The sequence below is a fragment of the Brachyhypopomus gauderio genome, chromosome 6, assembly GCF_052324685.1.
Source record: "Brachyhypopomus gauderio isolate BG-103 chromosome 6, BGAUD_0.2, whole genome shotgun sequence".
Taxonomy (NCBI): Eukaryota; Metazoa; Chordata; class Actinopteri; order Gymnotiformes; family Hypopomidae; genus Brachyhypopomus; species Brachyhypopomus gauderio.
In genome coordinates, this window is record NC_135216.1 from 2,330,894 (window position 1) to 2,348,708 (window position 17,815).

General features: G+C 41.7%; 1 protein-coding gene across 3 annotated transcripts; it reads left to right on the top strand.

The window, feature by feature from the left end:
- Window positions 1-930: 930 nt before the first annotated feature.
- On the top strand, window positions 931-3,901 carry rps27.1 (ribosomal protein S27, isoform 1). Of its 3 annotated transcripts, none has more exons than XM_077008123.1 (4): window positions 931-1,082; window positions 1,558-1,666; window positions 1,748-1,858; window positions 3,666-3,901. In XM_077008123.1, exons 1-4 carry the CDS (start codon window positions 1,077-1,079, stop codon window positions 3,692-3,694), a joined length of 255 nt encoding a protein of 84 aa, XP_076864238.1. In that variant the 5' UTR covers window positions 931-1,076; the 3' UTR covers window positions 3,695-3,901. The 3 variants fall into 3 exon arrangements, with proteins under 3 accessions (XP_076864238.1, XP_076864239.1, XP_076864240.1); XM_077008124.1 differs by having other exon boundaries at window positions 1,035-1,082; window positions 1,499-1,666; XM_077008125.1 differs by lacking the exon at window positions 931-1,082 and adding an exon at window positions 1,162-1,180.
- Window positions 3,902-17,815: the final 13,914 nt, after the last annotated feature.

Genomic DNA, 17,815 nt, shown 5'->3' on the forward strand with positions numbered 1-17,815 from the left:
CTGAGACTCCAACCCAGCGTTCTAACCTTTCTAGCAAGATCCTATGATCAATTGTGTCGAAAGCTGCACTAAGATCAAGAAGCACTAACAGTGATACATAGCCTTGATCTGATGCAAGGAGGAGATCATTTGTTACTTTAACTAATGCTGTTTCAGTACTGTGATGGGGCCTAAAACCAGATTGGAACTTTTCAAATATGTTATTCCTATGCAGATATAGGCATAATTGCTGGGCAACAGCTTTTTCTATGATCTTAGATATAAATGATGTGTTTGAAATGGGTCTATAATTAGATAGCCTAATAATATTAGATATTAGATATTCCTAATAATAAAGACCTATTAGCAGCTCATGTTCAGCAGAAGAAAAAAAGCTGCTCGTTCTTTCAGCTCTTTTCATACTGTGTGCACCTGGTGTGCACGCGCATGATCGCCGATGACAAAAGTCTGGCTTGAATTCGCGGGAACAGGTTGTGTCTGGATTTCGTTAGTGGAACGGAACTAGACGGAAGTGAACTGTTTGGCTAACTCAAGCGAGGCTCACTCTAATAAGCGCCGCTTTCCTAAGCTCGCTCTGTGGAATAGCCCCCAGGTCAACAGACACGCAGGGCGGGATAACCGGGCAAGGAACAACACCGACACGGGAGAGGGGGGCGTAGCCCTACGTGACAAGAACAAAAAAGTCCTGCTCTATCGGTTTTTTTCTTTTAATTATTAAATTATTATTGATCTATTTGCGGGCCGCACTGAGTGAGGACGAGGGCCGACAGTTGCCCATCCCTGGGCTAGGCTATAAAGCATGTGTATTATTCAATATTTTTGTGTAGTTTTGTATATTAAATGTATGCATGCGTACACTGTTACACGTACTTTTTATATATGCGTCTGATGGTGTGTCTTAAATTTTGATTAAACAACAATAATAATAACAAACGTTATGCGCCAGATTGACCTTATTAACATGTCCTTCTTAGTGCACTGGATTGTACACTTCCGGGATGTCTGCGTGCTCGTGTAATAACACTTCCGTTTCCGCTGTGTTCTTCCTTTTCGGCAGCGGCTAAATTCTCGCAAACATGCCAGTGAGTAGATGAACCCAATAAATTGCGTACTTCACTTTATTTAAACTTTTATTGCCGGAAGTTTCTAACCTGTTTTGCGGAGGCAGACCTTAACTACAGTATGACTTCTAATTCATGAGATTTATCTATTTTGATGTAAAAAATAAAACGTATATTTGTGTGTATCGGCTGCATGTTGTGGCGCTGCAATGAGCAAGATGGCGGCGCACATGTAGCGAACATGGAGGACGGAGCCGCTGCTGTTGGGACGCGTTCTTTGATTCATACAGAAGTTTAACGCTGGCACTATCAAATAATATGCTTTTACGTGTACGGCAATTAATCGAGCTCGGTAAATTAGGCAGTAAATTAACCAAGTTGGTTAGCTATCAAGAATATGACGAGCATCACCGGAAATAAATACTGTTGTTTTTCAGAGAATGCTGCTTCCTGTGAAAGTGTTTTTCTGCAAATAAACACTGCATAATATTCACAGCTCGCAAAAGACTTGTTGCACCCAACCCCTGAGGAAGAGAGGAGGAGGCACAAGAAGAAACGGCTCGTACAAAGCCCCAATTCCTATTTCATGGATGTTAAATGTCCAGGTACATTATTGGATTATGGCTGCTTTGGTTGTTTATTCAATTATGTTATCACATTAATTGAAGCAAGTGTTTTTGTCACAGGATGCTATAAGATCACAACCGTGTTCAGCCATGCCCAGACAGTTGTTCTGTGTGTTGGATGTTCAACTGTGCTGTGTCAGCCCACTGGAGGCAAAGCACGTCTCACAGAGGGTATGTCAAGTTTTATATCATGCTTTTTACAACATGTCGCAAAGTAGCTTTACAAGCCTATGTGTCCAGATCCCTAATGAGCAAACCCTGGGGGTGACAGTGGCAAGACTGTTAGAGCTGGAAGACTGTTCAATTACTGAAGGGCTTTAAAGGAGAAGACTCTGGCTTAGCTCTAGTCTTGTTCATTTTTGGAATTAAGAGAAATCCTGTTTTTTGCTGGCGAGATGGTTTAGGGTGTGCAGTGAGCTCACTTGCATATTGTAGGGCAAGACCATTTAATGCTATATAGGTCAACAAGAATTTTAAAATCAATTTGGATTGTGCACAATACAGCTTTAAAAGAATGATGCGTGTCAGATGCAGAGAATGTGAGGAGAGTGGACCAGCAGAAGGTTCAGCTCCTCACTCAAATGTCCTGTACCCCCCACTTCACTCTGCTCCGTGGTCTCTGTATCCCTACTCCTCACTCAAATATCCTGTACTCACTCTGTCACTCTGCTCCGTGGTCTCTGTATCCCTACTCCTCACTCAAATATCCTGTACTCACTCTGTCACTCTGCTCTGTGGTCTCTATATCCCTACTCCTCACTCAAATATCCTGTACTCACTCTGTCACTCTGCTCTGTGGTCTCTATATCCCTACTCCTCACTCGTACAGTACACTCGAATGAATCGTACAGTTTAATTCTGGGCTGGCGTTGTGTTGTTGCTCTCACATGGTCGTGGAGTGATCCTCTCCTCGTACCGTAGTGATCCTGGAACCTGCTCCTCATGCTAGGTGAAATTGCTCTGCTCTCACTACTCACATACTCCAGTTGGAATTGTACGCAAAAGAAATGGAACATTTGTACACCTTTAAAAGAAGGCTACAGATGAATTTATACAGGCACATTTATAATGGATAATAAAAGACAGTAACATCTTAGAATTACATTTTCCTTCAGTTGGACTGTGTTGATCATGTGATACAATCTTTTTGTGGAAAATTTTTCTTGCGATATTCAGTAATACTACAGACAAATGTTTAAACAACAGTTTGTGTAAATTACCTAAAGTTTTTATTGACCTTATTTTAGTGTAATATTAACTGCCTTCTGCAGATATTGCTGTACAGACCTCAGGCTCCTTAATCCACAGTTCTCCCATGTCTGCCCTTGCTGTATTTTTTTTTTGGGGGGGGGCTTGCAGGGGGAGGGTGGAGAAATTGTGCTACTAATTTCTCCCTCGTGCCTCTGCCTGTAGATTGACATGGGTGCACTGATATGACTAATATCTACATGAGCGAAGATGAAAAATTATGCAGTTTATTGCACAATTAAACACATTTTGCCTGAATTATTAAATATCTGTTACCTAAACAGAATCATTTTAGTGTCTTGGGTCTCATTTGTAATGCGTTATGATGAAATGTTCATGTACATAAATGCTGCAGACATTTGTCCCTAAGTATTACAAAGTTCAGTTTGAACACTGGTTTGATTAGGTAAACTAAGCACCTGTGTTGTGTAATTTGTTGTTAGCCAATTAGGGTAATGTACTTTGGGGAATTAGGGAGATCTTGCACCTACAAAGCTTTTCCAAGGTGGCACGATATATACAAATATTCATCTCTTCATCCATTGTTGTTTCTTGTTGTATTGTAAAAAAAATCCAAAACAATGCTATATATATATATATATATATATATATATATATATATATATATATATATATATAACTGTCTGCAAGCGAGTTAAATTTAATTAGTGGTCGGCCGTTATCGGCGTTAAATATATATATATTTATTTGTTGTATCTCTTTCTGGCAGGGTGTTCCTTCAGGAGGAAGCAGCATTAAGCTCTTTGCTAGGTGTTTCAGTAAGGATGGAGGGAGAGGTGGTGTTGGACTTGCTACGCCGTTCTGGACCTCCGCACCTCAGGGCCCTGATGCTTCATGATTGAGGGAAGGATCCGAACCAGACAACTCCACCATCGATTGTTAGGTCACTAGAAAGGATGACTCTCCAACCCAGTCTCTCTCATTCAATAAAATTGGCTAAATTAATGCTTGAGTGTGTGTGGTGTTTCTGAGAAGTGTTGTACATACACTTTCTTGCCAAAAGTATTAGCTCACCTTGACTCACCTGAGCTTAAGTGACATACCATTCCTAATCCATAGGGTTCAATATGACGTTGGTCCACCCTTTGCAGCTAGAACAGCTTCAGCTCTTCTGGGAAGGCTGTCCACAAGGTTTAGGAGTGTTTATGGGGATTTTTGACTATTCCAGAAGCGCATTTGTGAGGTCACATACTGATATTGTACGAGAAGGCCTGGCTCTCAGTCTCCACTCTAATTCATCCTAAAGGTGTTTTATTGGGTTGAGGTCAGGACTCTGTGCAGGCCAGTCAAGTTCATCCACACCAAACTCTGCCATCCATGTCTTTATGGACCTTGCTTTGTGCACTGGTGCACAGTCATGTTGGAAGAGGAAGGGACCAGCTCCAAACTGGTCCCACAAAGTTGGGAGCATGGGGTTGTCCAAAATGTCTTGATATGCTAATGCATTCAGTTCGTTTGACTGGAACTATGTGGCCAAGCCCAGCTCCTGAAAAACAACCCCACACCATAATCCCCCTCAGAGGTGGGTAGGAACACGTTACATTTAGCCTACTCCGTTACATTTACTCAAGTAGATTTTTGGACAAAAATGTACTTGTAAGAGTAGTTTTAATATGAACGACTTCTACTTTTACTTGACTAAATATGTGCTGAGAAAAACGCGACTTTTACTCCGTTACAATCGGATTTGCGCCGCGCGCTACCGTTACTTTCGTTTTGTAAATAATTCGTCTTTTCAGTGAGAAGACTGACCAACGTCTCACCCGAGTATGAGTGACCAATCAAATGAAGCCGGTCAGTCACGTGATCACATACGCAAACTTTCTCCACCGGTAGCAAGAAGGTGACAGAAAAACCTACCGAGCATCCCTGACCTCATACAGCCAATGTTTACATTACAAACGTGTAAAAGGACAGTTATATAATGCGCTGTCAGTTGTGTCTGCCAAACGTGTGGACATTTCAGCCTACAAGAACTCAACATCAAATTTGAGGAAACACGATGCGATAAGTTTGCCGTATGTATAATTATGTGTAATGCTATATCTCTGAGGCATAACGTTTGTATGATGTAATTATTAAATGTAACGCAGTGCAATACTAAAAACCAATTCACACTCCGAGTGTACACACCAAAGACCGTGGTACACACTAGCAATATATGATGATTAAGTTTGCTACAAATTGATTCAGTTGGCGTCAAGTTGTAGCTACACGTATTGGCTGACAGTCTCATCAGTTAGTGCATTTGTGGAACTCATTAAAGTTAAACAGGCCTAATAATTAAGAACAAACAAAAATACATTATTTATAATAAATAAATTTTATATATTATATATTTTTTTCCAACATTATCTTTATTAAATTTTCAAACTTCCAAAACTGTACAAAAGTAAAACATGCTCTCAAGTCAAGGGAAACATCCAGACCAACTAAGTTATTGTCCAGGATTCAGCTTGTCTTTTCCTTGCCAGTCAGGAGTTTATGCCGTCTCAGAGCATCACTTAGTTGTATAAAGTGCAAAGAAGATAAGAATAAAATAGATAGGTGAAAAATTAAAATTAAAATAAAAAAGAATATACAAAGAATAATCAAAGAAAAACACACAACAATCAGAACACCAAAGGTTTCTCTATTCTGTCAAGAATTAGCCCAAATTATTTCACTGTTATATATGGTTAAAAAAAATAAATATATATATATATAATCTTGAGTATATAGTTTATGCAAATTAAGTAAGTTCAGTATCCAAAGAGAACAGATTAATTTAGAGTTGGGTACTGCAGAGGATCGCTATTTTTTACACTTCCCCCACCCCACATCCCAGGTCTACCTTCTCTAAATATTCCACAAAAGCCCCCCAGACGTTTTGATATAGTGAGTTTCCCCTTTATAGTGTAAGTGATCTTTTCCATTGGTAACGTTGTGGATATTTCGGTAATCCATTTAGTGAATTTTGGTTTACTGGTACACTTCCATGAGAGTGCTATGACTCTTTTTGCAAGTAATAGACATAGACCCATGGCAGTGATTACTTTTCTGGACATATGATGCTTGTTAGGATATATACCTAAAATGAACAATTTAGGATCTAAAGCTAATTTTATATCAAGTATTGTTTCTAGAGCTTGTTTTATCTCCCTCCAGAATTGTTGAACCATATTGCATTGCCAGACACAGTGAAAGAATGTCCCCTTCTCCTCTCCACATTTGATACACAGATCTGGAATGGCACCATTATACTTATTACGCTTTTCTGGTGTCACATATGTCCTCATTAGCCAGTTATATTGCAATACTTTTAGGCGTGTGTTGGTAGTTTGTATTTGTGCTTCAACACATGCCTCTTCCCAGTCCTCGAGAGACAAGTTCTCCTGTAAGTCTTCCCTCCAGGCTTTAAGTTTCCCTAAACAAGACTCAGAGGACCCCTCTACTAGCATGCTATATAATTTGGAGATGAGTCCTTTTCCATAGGGATCTTTCTTCAATTCAATTTCCAAGGTGGACAATGGGGGAATTGTCACACGCTGATTTTGAGATGATCTGATAAAATTTCTCACCTGTAGATATTTAAAATAATGTTTACGTGGGATATCATATCTGGTAATCAGCTCTTCAAATGACATTAAAAAACCACCCTCTGATCCCATAAGATCTCCTATTGTCTTAAGGCCTTTTTCAGCCCATTTCCTAAAACCAGAGTCTGCTCTGCCTGGAGGGAAGAACTGATTGCCCCATATCGGGCTGAAGTGTGACAAGGGGGAGAAGTCACCTAAGTACCTCTTAACCTGAAACCAAATTGAAATCATATTTCTAACTATAGGATTTTTTGTTTTTTTTTTCAGCAATTTGGCTTTTGATGAATATATGTACTGTGGGAGAGGGAGCGGAAGAGAACAATTTTCAATATTCATCCAAGGTTGGGTAGGTTTGTCTGTAAAATAATGCATCATGGTCCTCAATTGAGCTGCCCAATAATACCAGAGGGCATTTGAGGCCTCCTCTATCGTAAGGAAGGTACAAAAGTGATAGGCGTAGCCTCGATCGTCTATTATTCCACAAGAAACGTATGAAAATACTCTTCAGGACTGGAAACAAATTGGCAGGGGGTGGCAGTGGAACATTCTGAAATAAATACAGAAGTTTGGGCATTATATTTAGTTTAAGAACATTAATTCTTGCTATAAGCGATAATGGCAGATGATTCCATCTCTCTATAGAGGAGGTAAATGAGTCTACCATGGGGTTATAGTTAACCCCCACAATGTGATTTATACATGGTACTATTTTGATCCCCAAATATGTGAAACAGTCTACCTTTGTGAATTGGGAGGGATTCCCGGTACTGTTTCTTTCTTCTGAATTAAGTAGCATTAATGAAGATTTTTCTTTATTTACTTTATATCCTGATATCCTTCCAAATACGTTTATGTTTTTATGAGACCGCACTGCAATGGCAAATGGTTCAATAGCTAAAATAAATAATAAAGGGGACAAGGCACCCTTGCCTACAACCTCTTTTAATTTTGAATGGTTTAGATATAGTTCCATTTGTTAATATTTCAGCATAGGGCTCATTATATAAAATTTTAACCCACTGACAGAAATTGTCCCCACAACCGAATCTTTTTAAAATCCCGAATAAGTAGGGCCACTCCACTCTATCAAAGGCCTTTTCAGCATCCAATGATAGCAAAGCAGTGTCTGGTCTTTCTTCCCCGTTGTAGAGAATGTCCATCACTCTTCTCACATTATGAAACCCCTGTCTACCTACAATAAACCCATTTTGGTCACAAGAAATTATGTGGGGCAATATTGTTTCTAGTCTTCGAGCCAGGATTTTGCTAAGTATCTTCAAGTCCACATTAAGAAGGCTTATTGGTCTCAGGTTTTCACATTTGTTGCAAGGTTTACCAGGTTTGGGCAATAAGATTATTAGGGCTTCTCTTAGTGAGGTAGGGAGACTTCCCTGTTCAAAGGATTCCGAGTACATGTCAAAGAGAGGAAGCAGCAGTTTATCTTTGAATTTTTTATAGAGTTCTGTTGTCAGACCATCTGGACCTGGGGCTTTACTTGTTTTCAAGTGATCTATTGCTGCAGATATTTCCTCCTTAGTTATAGCTGCGCCAAGATCTGTACTCAGTAGTTCCGAGATAGTGGTCATTTGGATATTGTCTAAGAATAAATTTTGCTCTTGTTCCTCATGTATCATGTCTGAACTGTATAATTTTTCGAAAAAGACCCTAAAAGTTTCATTAATTTCTAAAGGTTCTGTAACAATCTTCCCATCCCTATTTTCAACTGAAGTAATATTTTTTTCATTTTGTAGTTGTCGAAGGCGCCAAGCCAATAATTTTCCAGGCTTCTCCCCTTGATCATAAAATGTCTGTTTAAGACGTAGAAGCTGAGAGGCTGCTCTAGAGGCAGAGATTTTATTATACTGTGTTCTCAATAATAAAAGTCTCCTATGGAGATTTGGACTTAATGGCTTAGTTGCTGTCATTCCCAAACACTTCCATTTTCTTATAATACAGCTGACTCTAGAATATATAGGAGCAAGGAAATTTCACGACTGGATTTGTTGCACAGATGACATCCTATCACAGTTCCTCACTGGAATTCACTGAGCTCAAAACAACCCATTCTTTCACAAATGTTCGTAAAAACAATCTGCCTGATTAGGTGGTTAATTTTATAAACATGTGGCTATGGAAGTGATTGAAACATCTGATTCCGATAATTAGTTAATCTTAATATTTACTTAATCTCCATTTGGATGTGTGTTGTGGGTGGCACGAATAACTTGATCCAGAGGACATATTTAAAAAATTTCAGAGACTTGCAAAGCATTTATTGGGTCTCGTAACAATGCGCATGCGTGCTAGTTGCTGTTGCTTAGACTATTGCTTGTTGTTTCAACTTCATAGTTTAATATGAAAGCTAATGATTTAAGTCTGCCACTTCTAAGAAATGAAATGCCTATCACAAAATGCTTTTTACCAATCGCCAATGTTCTCTGGGTCCGGTAAAGGACCAGAGGGCGTGACTATTCTGCCAATTTGGTAATCATGCACCGAAGCATCAATTTTCAGTTTAAAATTGCCTGTCCTTTCTGCTAAAAGAAATCTCGTATGAGGCTGAAACTATGTGTGGTGAGATTTGAGGGAGCTTCACACGACAGTTGAGAATCTTTCACTAGATCTTTTCAGAAGCACGTCTGGAAAAAAAGCTTCACAGATATACATGTTGGATCTTCAATAGACTATTTAGCGCAAACACGTCAGCGTGCTAAAATGCCTGCTGCAATCTAACAGCAATAAAACCCGCACAGCGCAGCATGTAGTCAGACATATTCCGTTAGGTTCAGCTAAGCGAACTGACCGATGTATCCAGTGATGGGCAGGGCGCGGATCACTGTAGATTCGCCACAGTTCACCAATATAATCACAACATTTACATGCTGAGATCCGCTACGATTAAATAAAGCATAATGATGTGCAGAGTCCAAAAGTGTTCATAAACTCATTTTAGACCTTGGCCCCGCAATTAAGGTAAGAACCAGGGCTCTCAAATCTCACGCATTGAGCGTGTGACACACGCATTTGACCGTCTTCACACGCCACACATCCGATTTCACACGGCGAGAAAAAAAAATCTAGTTTATTTACCTCCGATCCATATCTATGTCGCCCTCCACTGGCGATCGATCACGATATACACCCCCCCCCCCCCCCCCCCCGCTCAACAACTCACGTTCGCCACCCCCCGTCAACAACTCTCACACTCTGACATGAATCCAAAACTTGAGAGCCCTGGTAAGAACCATAGTCTGTGGTGACACGAGACTTTAAGCAATTGGTTATAAAACATTTAGAAACACATTAATTGTTCCGAGAGGGCTCGTTTTACACAGATAAATGTGTGTTTTCTGTTAACGCCGATGAGCTGTTTGACTTGGATGATACAGGAAACGTATTCTAGGGTGACCAAACGCCCGTATTTCCCGGGACATGTCCGTATTTCACGTCCTGTCCCGGGTTTTTTTTTTTTTACCTTCATTGGACTATGATTTGTTATTGGAGTTTTTGTTGTTGACTTTTACTGAAAAGCATTTTTAATAAACCAACTGTAAATATCATGTTATTGTAGGATTACGTGGGCCTATGTTAAGTGAGTGCATGCCACAGTATATGGTTTAAATTACAGGTTTAAATGTGTGTGTATATTTTTGCAAAGCCCAGTTTAATCTCATATAGTTATTAGAAATTAGTTCTCCGAATCACCACAAGGGGTCGCTAAAGATTAAAGCCAACCATTCCCGACTAAGACGGGACGTTATCTTATCATACAAGTATAGAGTTATAGAAGTGTCAAAACTGAAATTTCCTCTGACTGTGACTACTTGGCCTGGAATTAGAACTATAACTATAGAACTATATTTTAACTATAAATATGGATTTCAGGAGGATGGGCTCCCTTTTGAGTCTTGGTCCTCACAAGGTTTCTTCCTAATCCCCACCATCATATGGAGTTTTTCTTCGCCACTGTCGCCTTTGGCTTGCTCATTAGGGATCTGGACCCATACAACTGTAAAGCTGCTTTGTGACAACATGTGTTGTAAAAAGCTCTATATAAATACATTTGACTTTGACTTTTTGACTCTGGTACAGTTAAGGATTACCCATTAATATCTGGTTATATATACATACGTTTAATGTACTTGCAGCATTTTAGATGTGAGATGGTTGTTGCCAGCTGAGACTCTTGGAAAAACAGAAACAGGGGCCTGAAGTCACAAACGGAAATCTTAATTTTAATGCCGGCCACAAAACCTAAATTAAATTTCTAAATGAAAGTTAGATGTAATGCATTGATTGGTCACTGTGCATGAATGCAACTCATTATGGATTTAGCCAGTTGCTCTTTTTTTCTAATGCTATTTGTTGCTTTTAGTTGTGACATAAGAAGTCTGCCAAAAATCACCTAAGTGGTTTCATTAATTATAATAGGAAGAACTAGCCATTAAAAAAAAGGTTTATGAGACTATCCATGAAAATACATTTAAAGGAAATTTTTTCTGTTAATAGAATTCTTATTGACTATGTGTACAGAAGACTCTTGGATATGCCCATATAAATGTACCTTTTGGGTAGCTTTCTGCCATAAATAATTAGGTTACTGTTACATATGGTATCTACAATCTAAACTGAGACTAGGTCAGCTTGGTGAATGTGGGTTAATGCTATACTGTATATAAGATAAGATAAGATAAGATAATCCTTTATTAATCCCACAACGGGGAAATTTGTAAAGCTTCAGCATCCGTTCAGCATCCGTGATATAAAGCAACACAAAGCACTGAATGCAAGTATTGTATTTTATCTTTAGATTGTCTTTTCAGTTCGAAAAGCCATTTTTAATTATTGTGAGTGATTTATTGAAAAAAAAACCCCTAAGCTATTTTGTTGCTTAGCTATGATACAAAAAAAGTAATTTTGCTAAGTTCAGCTGTCTGATGCGCCACAATGCGTCTCTGAATATTGAAGCAATCTTGGTAATTAGCAGCTGTCTTCAGGTGAAATATGAACTACGTTAGTCTCTCGTTCTCTCTGTACTTTGCTCAGCCACGTTTTTCATCTCTAGTTCTCCATTTCCACTCCAAGAGTGACGGAGTGTGTACGCCTCCCTCCTGCAGGCCTGAGATGCTTGACCCCAGCATACACGCTGACTAACTGGCAGACGCACCCTCCCCATGGAGGCTCTGGAAGGGCAGCTGGAGTAAGAGGGTAATCTATTACCCCGTCTCTTTTCCTCTCCCTCTCTTTCTCGCTCATTCTTGTGCTCTCTCTCTATCTCTCTCTCCCCTTGTTTTCTGTCTCATTCCCTCACCCCTATCTCAGCACTTTGCATGGACAATTGAGAAGAAGAGTTTAAATAAGCACATAAGCTTATTCCAGATCTAATGCTTATCTCGCAGACTACCCCATTACACCTGGCACAGTAGCCAAAAACCTAGGCGTCATACTCGACTCTGACCTATCATTTGATAAATACATAGATAATACTACTAGGATAGCTTCTCTACATCTCCGCAACATTGCCAAGTTAAGAAATGCATTATCACAGGATGATGCGGAAAAATTGGTGCACGCCTTTGTTAGCTCTAGATTAGACTACTGTAACTCACTACTGTCAGGATGTTCAAATAGGAATCTAAATAAACTTCAAATAGTTCAAAATGCCGCAGCCAGAGTTCTGACCAGAACTAGAAAATTTCAGCATATTTGACCAGTCCTATCAGCCCTGCATTGGCTCCCAGTTAAATTCCGTATTGATTTTAAAATTCTATTATTAACTTATAAAGCATTGCACGGGCTTGCTCCTGAATACCTTCAGGAACTTATTTCCTACTATGACCCCCCATGTCCACTATGATCACAGGGTGCTGGTCTCTTATTAGTTCCAAAATAAATATATAAGGTAACAGCAGGGGGAAGAGCCTTTTCTTATAAGGCCCCCCAGCTTTGGAACAACCTTCCAAAATGCGTCTGGGACTCTGACACAGTAACAATCTTTAAGTCTAGGTTGAAAATCCACCTATTTGGTTTAGCGTTTGATAATTAACATCCCACCCTTAGATAAAGGTACAGATCCAGGGGTTCATAGGCGAAGGGTTTTATGGTAGACTGGGGCGCTGGTGCTGTCATCCTGTCACTGCTCGTGGTCACTCAAGTTTGTTGACAGTGCAGTGGACGGATGCCATTGTCTCAGAATGCCCCCAAGCCTATGTTACCTTCTGGTTCTGCCTTTTTAGCTAGGCTGTAATAGTTTAACTTAATGCCAGAGTTGCTGCCACACTCCAGAAATGTGTTTAATTTCATCTGTCCTGTACATGTCACCATACAGAGCTAATTTTCTGTTTTATTTTCTCCACATGGCTGCCCGCCTGCTCGAGGAACAATGACAATTTCAACAACAATTTCTTTATTTCTTTCTGTCTAAATTGTTGTTGTTGTTGTCATGATGACCGGTGTCAGCCAGAGGAGGATGGGTTCCCCCCCTGAGTCTTGGTTCCTCTCAAGGTTTCTTCCTCATGCAAAAAAACTAGGGAGTTTTTCCTTGCTACTGTCACCCTTGGCTTGCTCACTGGGGGCTAGGACTCGGCACTTGTAAAGCTGCCTTGTGACAACAACTGTTGTAAAAAGCGCTATATAAATAGAATTTGATTGATTGATTGATTGACATTGGCTCCCAGTGCACACAGATTCCCAACACCGGGTCAGTTAAAGCCCCGTATCATACAATCATCTCTCCTTTTAAATATGTACATACTACACAGCCTCACACACACTCTACTAAGTGCATTACACATTTTAAGGGGCAGTCATGGCCTGGCGGTTAGGGAACTGGTCTTGTGACCGGAGGGTCGTGGGTTCGATTCCCAGACCTAAGGCCATGACTGAGGTGCCCTTGAGCAAGGCACCTAACCCCAACTTCTCCTCGGGCGCCGGGCTAGGACTGCCCACCGCTCTGGGCACGTGTGATCCACAGCCCCCTAGTAATCACTAGTGTGTGTGTGTGTTCTAACTGCACAGATGGGTTAAAAGCGGAGGACAAATTTCGATTGGGGTGTAAAAATCACAATTGATAAAATATGGCACATTTACATTTAATGTTTGCCAGGGCACCTGTATTACCAAAACACACATCCAGGTATATTCTATGTAGTATATACATACAGTGTATCACAAAAGTGAGTATATCTTTTCATGGGACAAAACTGACAAAATGACACCTTGACACAATGAAAAGTCTGTGTGTAGCTTATATAACAGTGTACATTTATTCTTTCCTCAAAATAACTTAATATCAATGTCTATCATACTGGTCACTGAAAGTTCCAACATGACACGTCATGGCAAAGAACTCTCTGAGGATCTTAAAAGACGAGTTGTTACATGAAGATGGTCAAGGCTACAAGAAGTTTGCAAACACACTGAAACTGTGCATCCAGTGTTTTAGAAGAACAGAGTCCACTCAGAACAGACCTCGTGTTGGTAGACAAAAGAAGCTGAGCGCACGTGCTTAGCATCACATTCAAATGCTGTCTTGGAAAGATCGGCACAGGAGTGATGTCAGCATTGCTGCAGACATCGAAAAGGTGGGGGGTCAGCCTGTCTCTGCTCAGACCATATGCCGCACACTACATCAAATTGGTCTCCATGGCTGTCACCCCAGAAAGAAGCCTCTTCGAAAGTCTGTACACAAGAAAGTTTGCTGAAGACATGTCAACAAAGGACATGGATTACTGGAACCATGTGCTATGGTCTGATGAGACTACGATTAATTTGTTTGGTTCAGATGGTCTCAAGCATGTGTGGCAGTAATCAGGTGAGGAGTACAAAGATAAGTGTGTCATGCCTACAGTCCTTCATGGTGGTGGTCCTGGTCTACAGTCCTTCATGGTGGTGGTCCTGGTCTACAGTCCTTCATGGTGGTGGTTCTGGTCTACAGTCCTTCATGGTGGTGGTCCTGGTCTGGGGCTGCATGAGTGCAGCAGGTGCTGCGAGTTACAGTTCATTGAGGAACACATAAACTCCAATATGTACTGTAAATCGGAGCATGATCCCCTCCCTCTGGAAACAATCATGTTCCAGCATGATATTAACCCCAAAAACACGTCTAAGACCACCACGGCTTTATTGAAGAGGCTGAGAGTAAAGGTGATGGACAGGCCAAGCATGTCTCCAGACCTAAACCCAACAGAACATCTTTGGGGCACCTCAAGCTGAAGGTGGAGGAACACAAAGTCTCAAATATCCACCAGCTCCGTGCTGAGGGCGAGGGCACATCAAGCTCCCCTGCCTAGCATCCTGCTAGCCAACGTCCAGTCTCTGGACAACAAGCTTGACGACCTCCGGGCCAGAATCAAATTCCAGAGAGACATTCGGGACTGCAACCTTCTCTGCTTTACCGAGACATGGCTGAACCCAGCAGTACCGGATCATGCCATCCAGCCGGCTGAGTGCTTCTAGGTACACCGCATGGGCAGAACAATGCAGTCGGGAAAAACAAGAGGAGGTGGTGTGTGCATGTGTTACGTCCTCGTCTAGGCTAGAGGTAACAGGTAACAGTAACAGAGGTGCATGTTTTTATAGCAGCCGAATGTAAAAAGGGACTGGACAACCAGACAAAAAAATTGATGAAGAGTTTTGCCTTGTATTCATACATAGAAAAAGCAGAAGTAGACAAGACAGATGTAAATGTCTTCGGGAGAGGCCAAGGCCAAAATAACAAACAAAACGTCACTCAAAACCAAACGCTTTTCCAAACTATACTTACAAAGGAAACAAACAACATATGAACTAAACTACACTTACCAAACATGAACAATAAATACATACAAACAAAATGGCAGCCACTCCCTACCTCCACAATATATTACCATCAAGAAACAACAGGTATACATAACAGCTAACATAGAAACAGATAATGATGCTCATACAAACAATAGGCTCACCAATTCTGTTCTAAGCTCGCAGCAACACATGTATATGCTCCCCTTTCCTACCCCCCCCCCCCCTCTCTCTGTCTCCCTGTCTCTCCGTCTCTTCCTCGTTCCTCCCTCCTTTTATAGGATAGGACTGGATAGACTGGACTGGGACAGGTAGTGGTAAAATCCGGGACGAACCTGGAATCGGAACAAAACAGAAAACACCACACAAGAACAAAACATACAAACAAACCCTCATGTTACACATGACGGTTAACAATAGCTGGTGTGATATCACTAATATTGTCCCTCTCGCACGCACCTGCACACACAGCCTGGAACTTCTGGCACTCAAGTTTTGTCCTTTCTACCTTCCCCGCGAATTTACTTCGGTTATTGTGAGCACCGTTTACATTCCACCTCGGGCGAACACGGACACTGCACTGAACTCCACGACACACTCACACAAATCCAGAGTAATCACCGGGATGCTGCACTTATTGTGGTTGGGGATTTCAATAATGCTAACCTCAAGCGCGCAGTACTGAACTTTTATCAGCATATTACCTGTCCCACCAGAGGAAAATGGACACTGGACCACTGTTACACTTTATTTAAAGACAGTTATAAGGCGCAATCACATCCACCGCTGGGAAAGTCTGATCATGCCGCCATCTTCCTCCTGCCTAAATATAAACAGAGGCTGAAACAGGAACAACCAGTTCAGAGGGAGGTGACGCGCTGGACGGACCAATCAGTGGCGGCCTTACAGGACGCTCTGTATAACGCAGACTGGGATATGTTGAGAGAGAGCGCTGCTGATGACATCAGCGAGTTTACGGAAGCGGTCGTGGGATTTGTTGGGAAACTGGTGGACGATACAGTGGAGAAAACCGTAGTGAAAACTTTTCCCAATCAGAAGCCCTGGGTAAATAAAACCATCCGCAACGCTTTGAACTCTCGCACCGCTGCTTATAACGCGGGACTCATCAGTGGTAACACGGAGGAATATAAAGCTGCGTCTTACGGAGTACGCCGAGTGGTGAAAGAGGCGAAGGGATGCTACGGGGAGAAAATAGAGACTCAATTCCAGCAGAGTGACTCTAGGACCCTGTGGCAGGGACTACGTACCATAACGGACTACAGAAGCCCCCCCTCCAGACTGGTGAGTGGGGACGCGTCCTTGGCAACCGAGCTGAATACTTTCTATGCACGCTTTGATGCGGCAGCCGGTAGCGCTGATAGCGCTTCCACCAGTGCTGCCAGTGTGACCAGCATGCCCACAATGCTCGTTGGAACGCAGACACCACCACTCATCATCAGAGAGAGTGATGTACGGAAAAGTGGCAGGACCGGGATTGCTGGGCATGTCATTAAAATCTGCGCCGATCAGCTAGCACCCGTGTTTACTTTGATTTTCAATCTATCCCTGGCTCAGTGCATCGTACCAGGGTGCTTCAAACAGTCCATCATTGTTCCGGTCCCAAAGAAGAACGACTTTCGCTCAGTGGTCCTCACATCAGTCGTGATGAAGTGCTTTGAGAGTATCATCACAGACCTCATCTCCTCATCATTTCCGGACTCTATGGATCCCTTACAGTTTGCTTACCGTCAGAACCGCTCTACAGACGACGCCATCGCATACCTCCTCCACACTGCACTTATACATCTGGACTCCGGGAGGGGTAATTATGTTAAAATGCTATTTGTTGACTACAGCTCAGCATTTAACACGATTATCCCCTCCAAACTCATCATCAAGCTGGAGAACCTGGGACTTCATCCATCCTTGTGTCGCTGGATCTCTAACTTCTTGACACAAGCGGTGCGGGTAGGTCATCACACCTCACCCACACTCACCCTTAGCACTGGCGCCCCTCAGGGCTGTGTCCTGAGCCCCCTGCTTTACTGTACACGTATGACTGTGTGGCCACAAACTCTACTACCATTGTCAAGAGCTTATAGTGGACTACAGCATAAAACATGAGAGGAACTATCACCCCATTATGATCAATGGCACTTCAGTGGAAAGAGTAGACAAACTACTACACCTGCACCATTGAATCAATAATAACGGGAAACATCACAACCTGGCTTGGAAACTGCACCAAGCAGGATAGGCAGGCTCTACAGCGGGTGGTGCGTTCAGCTGAGCGCACAATCCAGATGGAACTTCCTGACCTGCAGTCCATATACAAGAGACGGTGCTGCACAAGAGCCAGGAAGATAGTAAAGGACCCTAGTCACCCCAGTAACGGACTGTTTCCCTGTTACATTCCGGGAAGCGCTTTCGTGCCCTAAAAGTCAGGACAGAGAGGATGAGAAGAAGCTTTTTACCACAAGCTATTCGAATCCTCAACGAACAT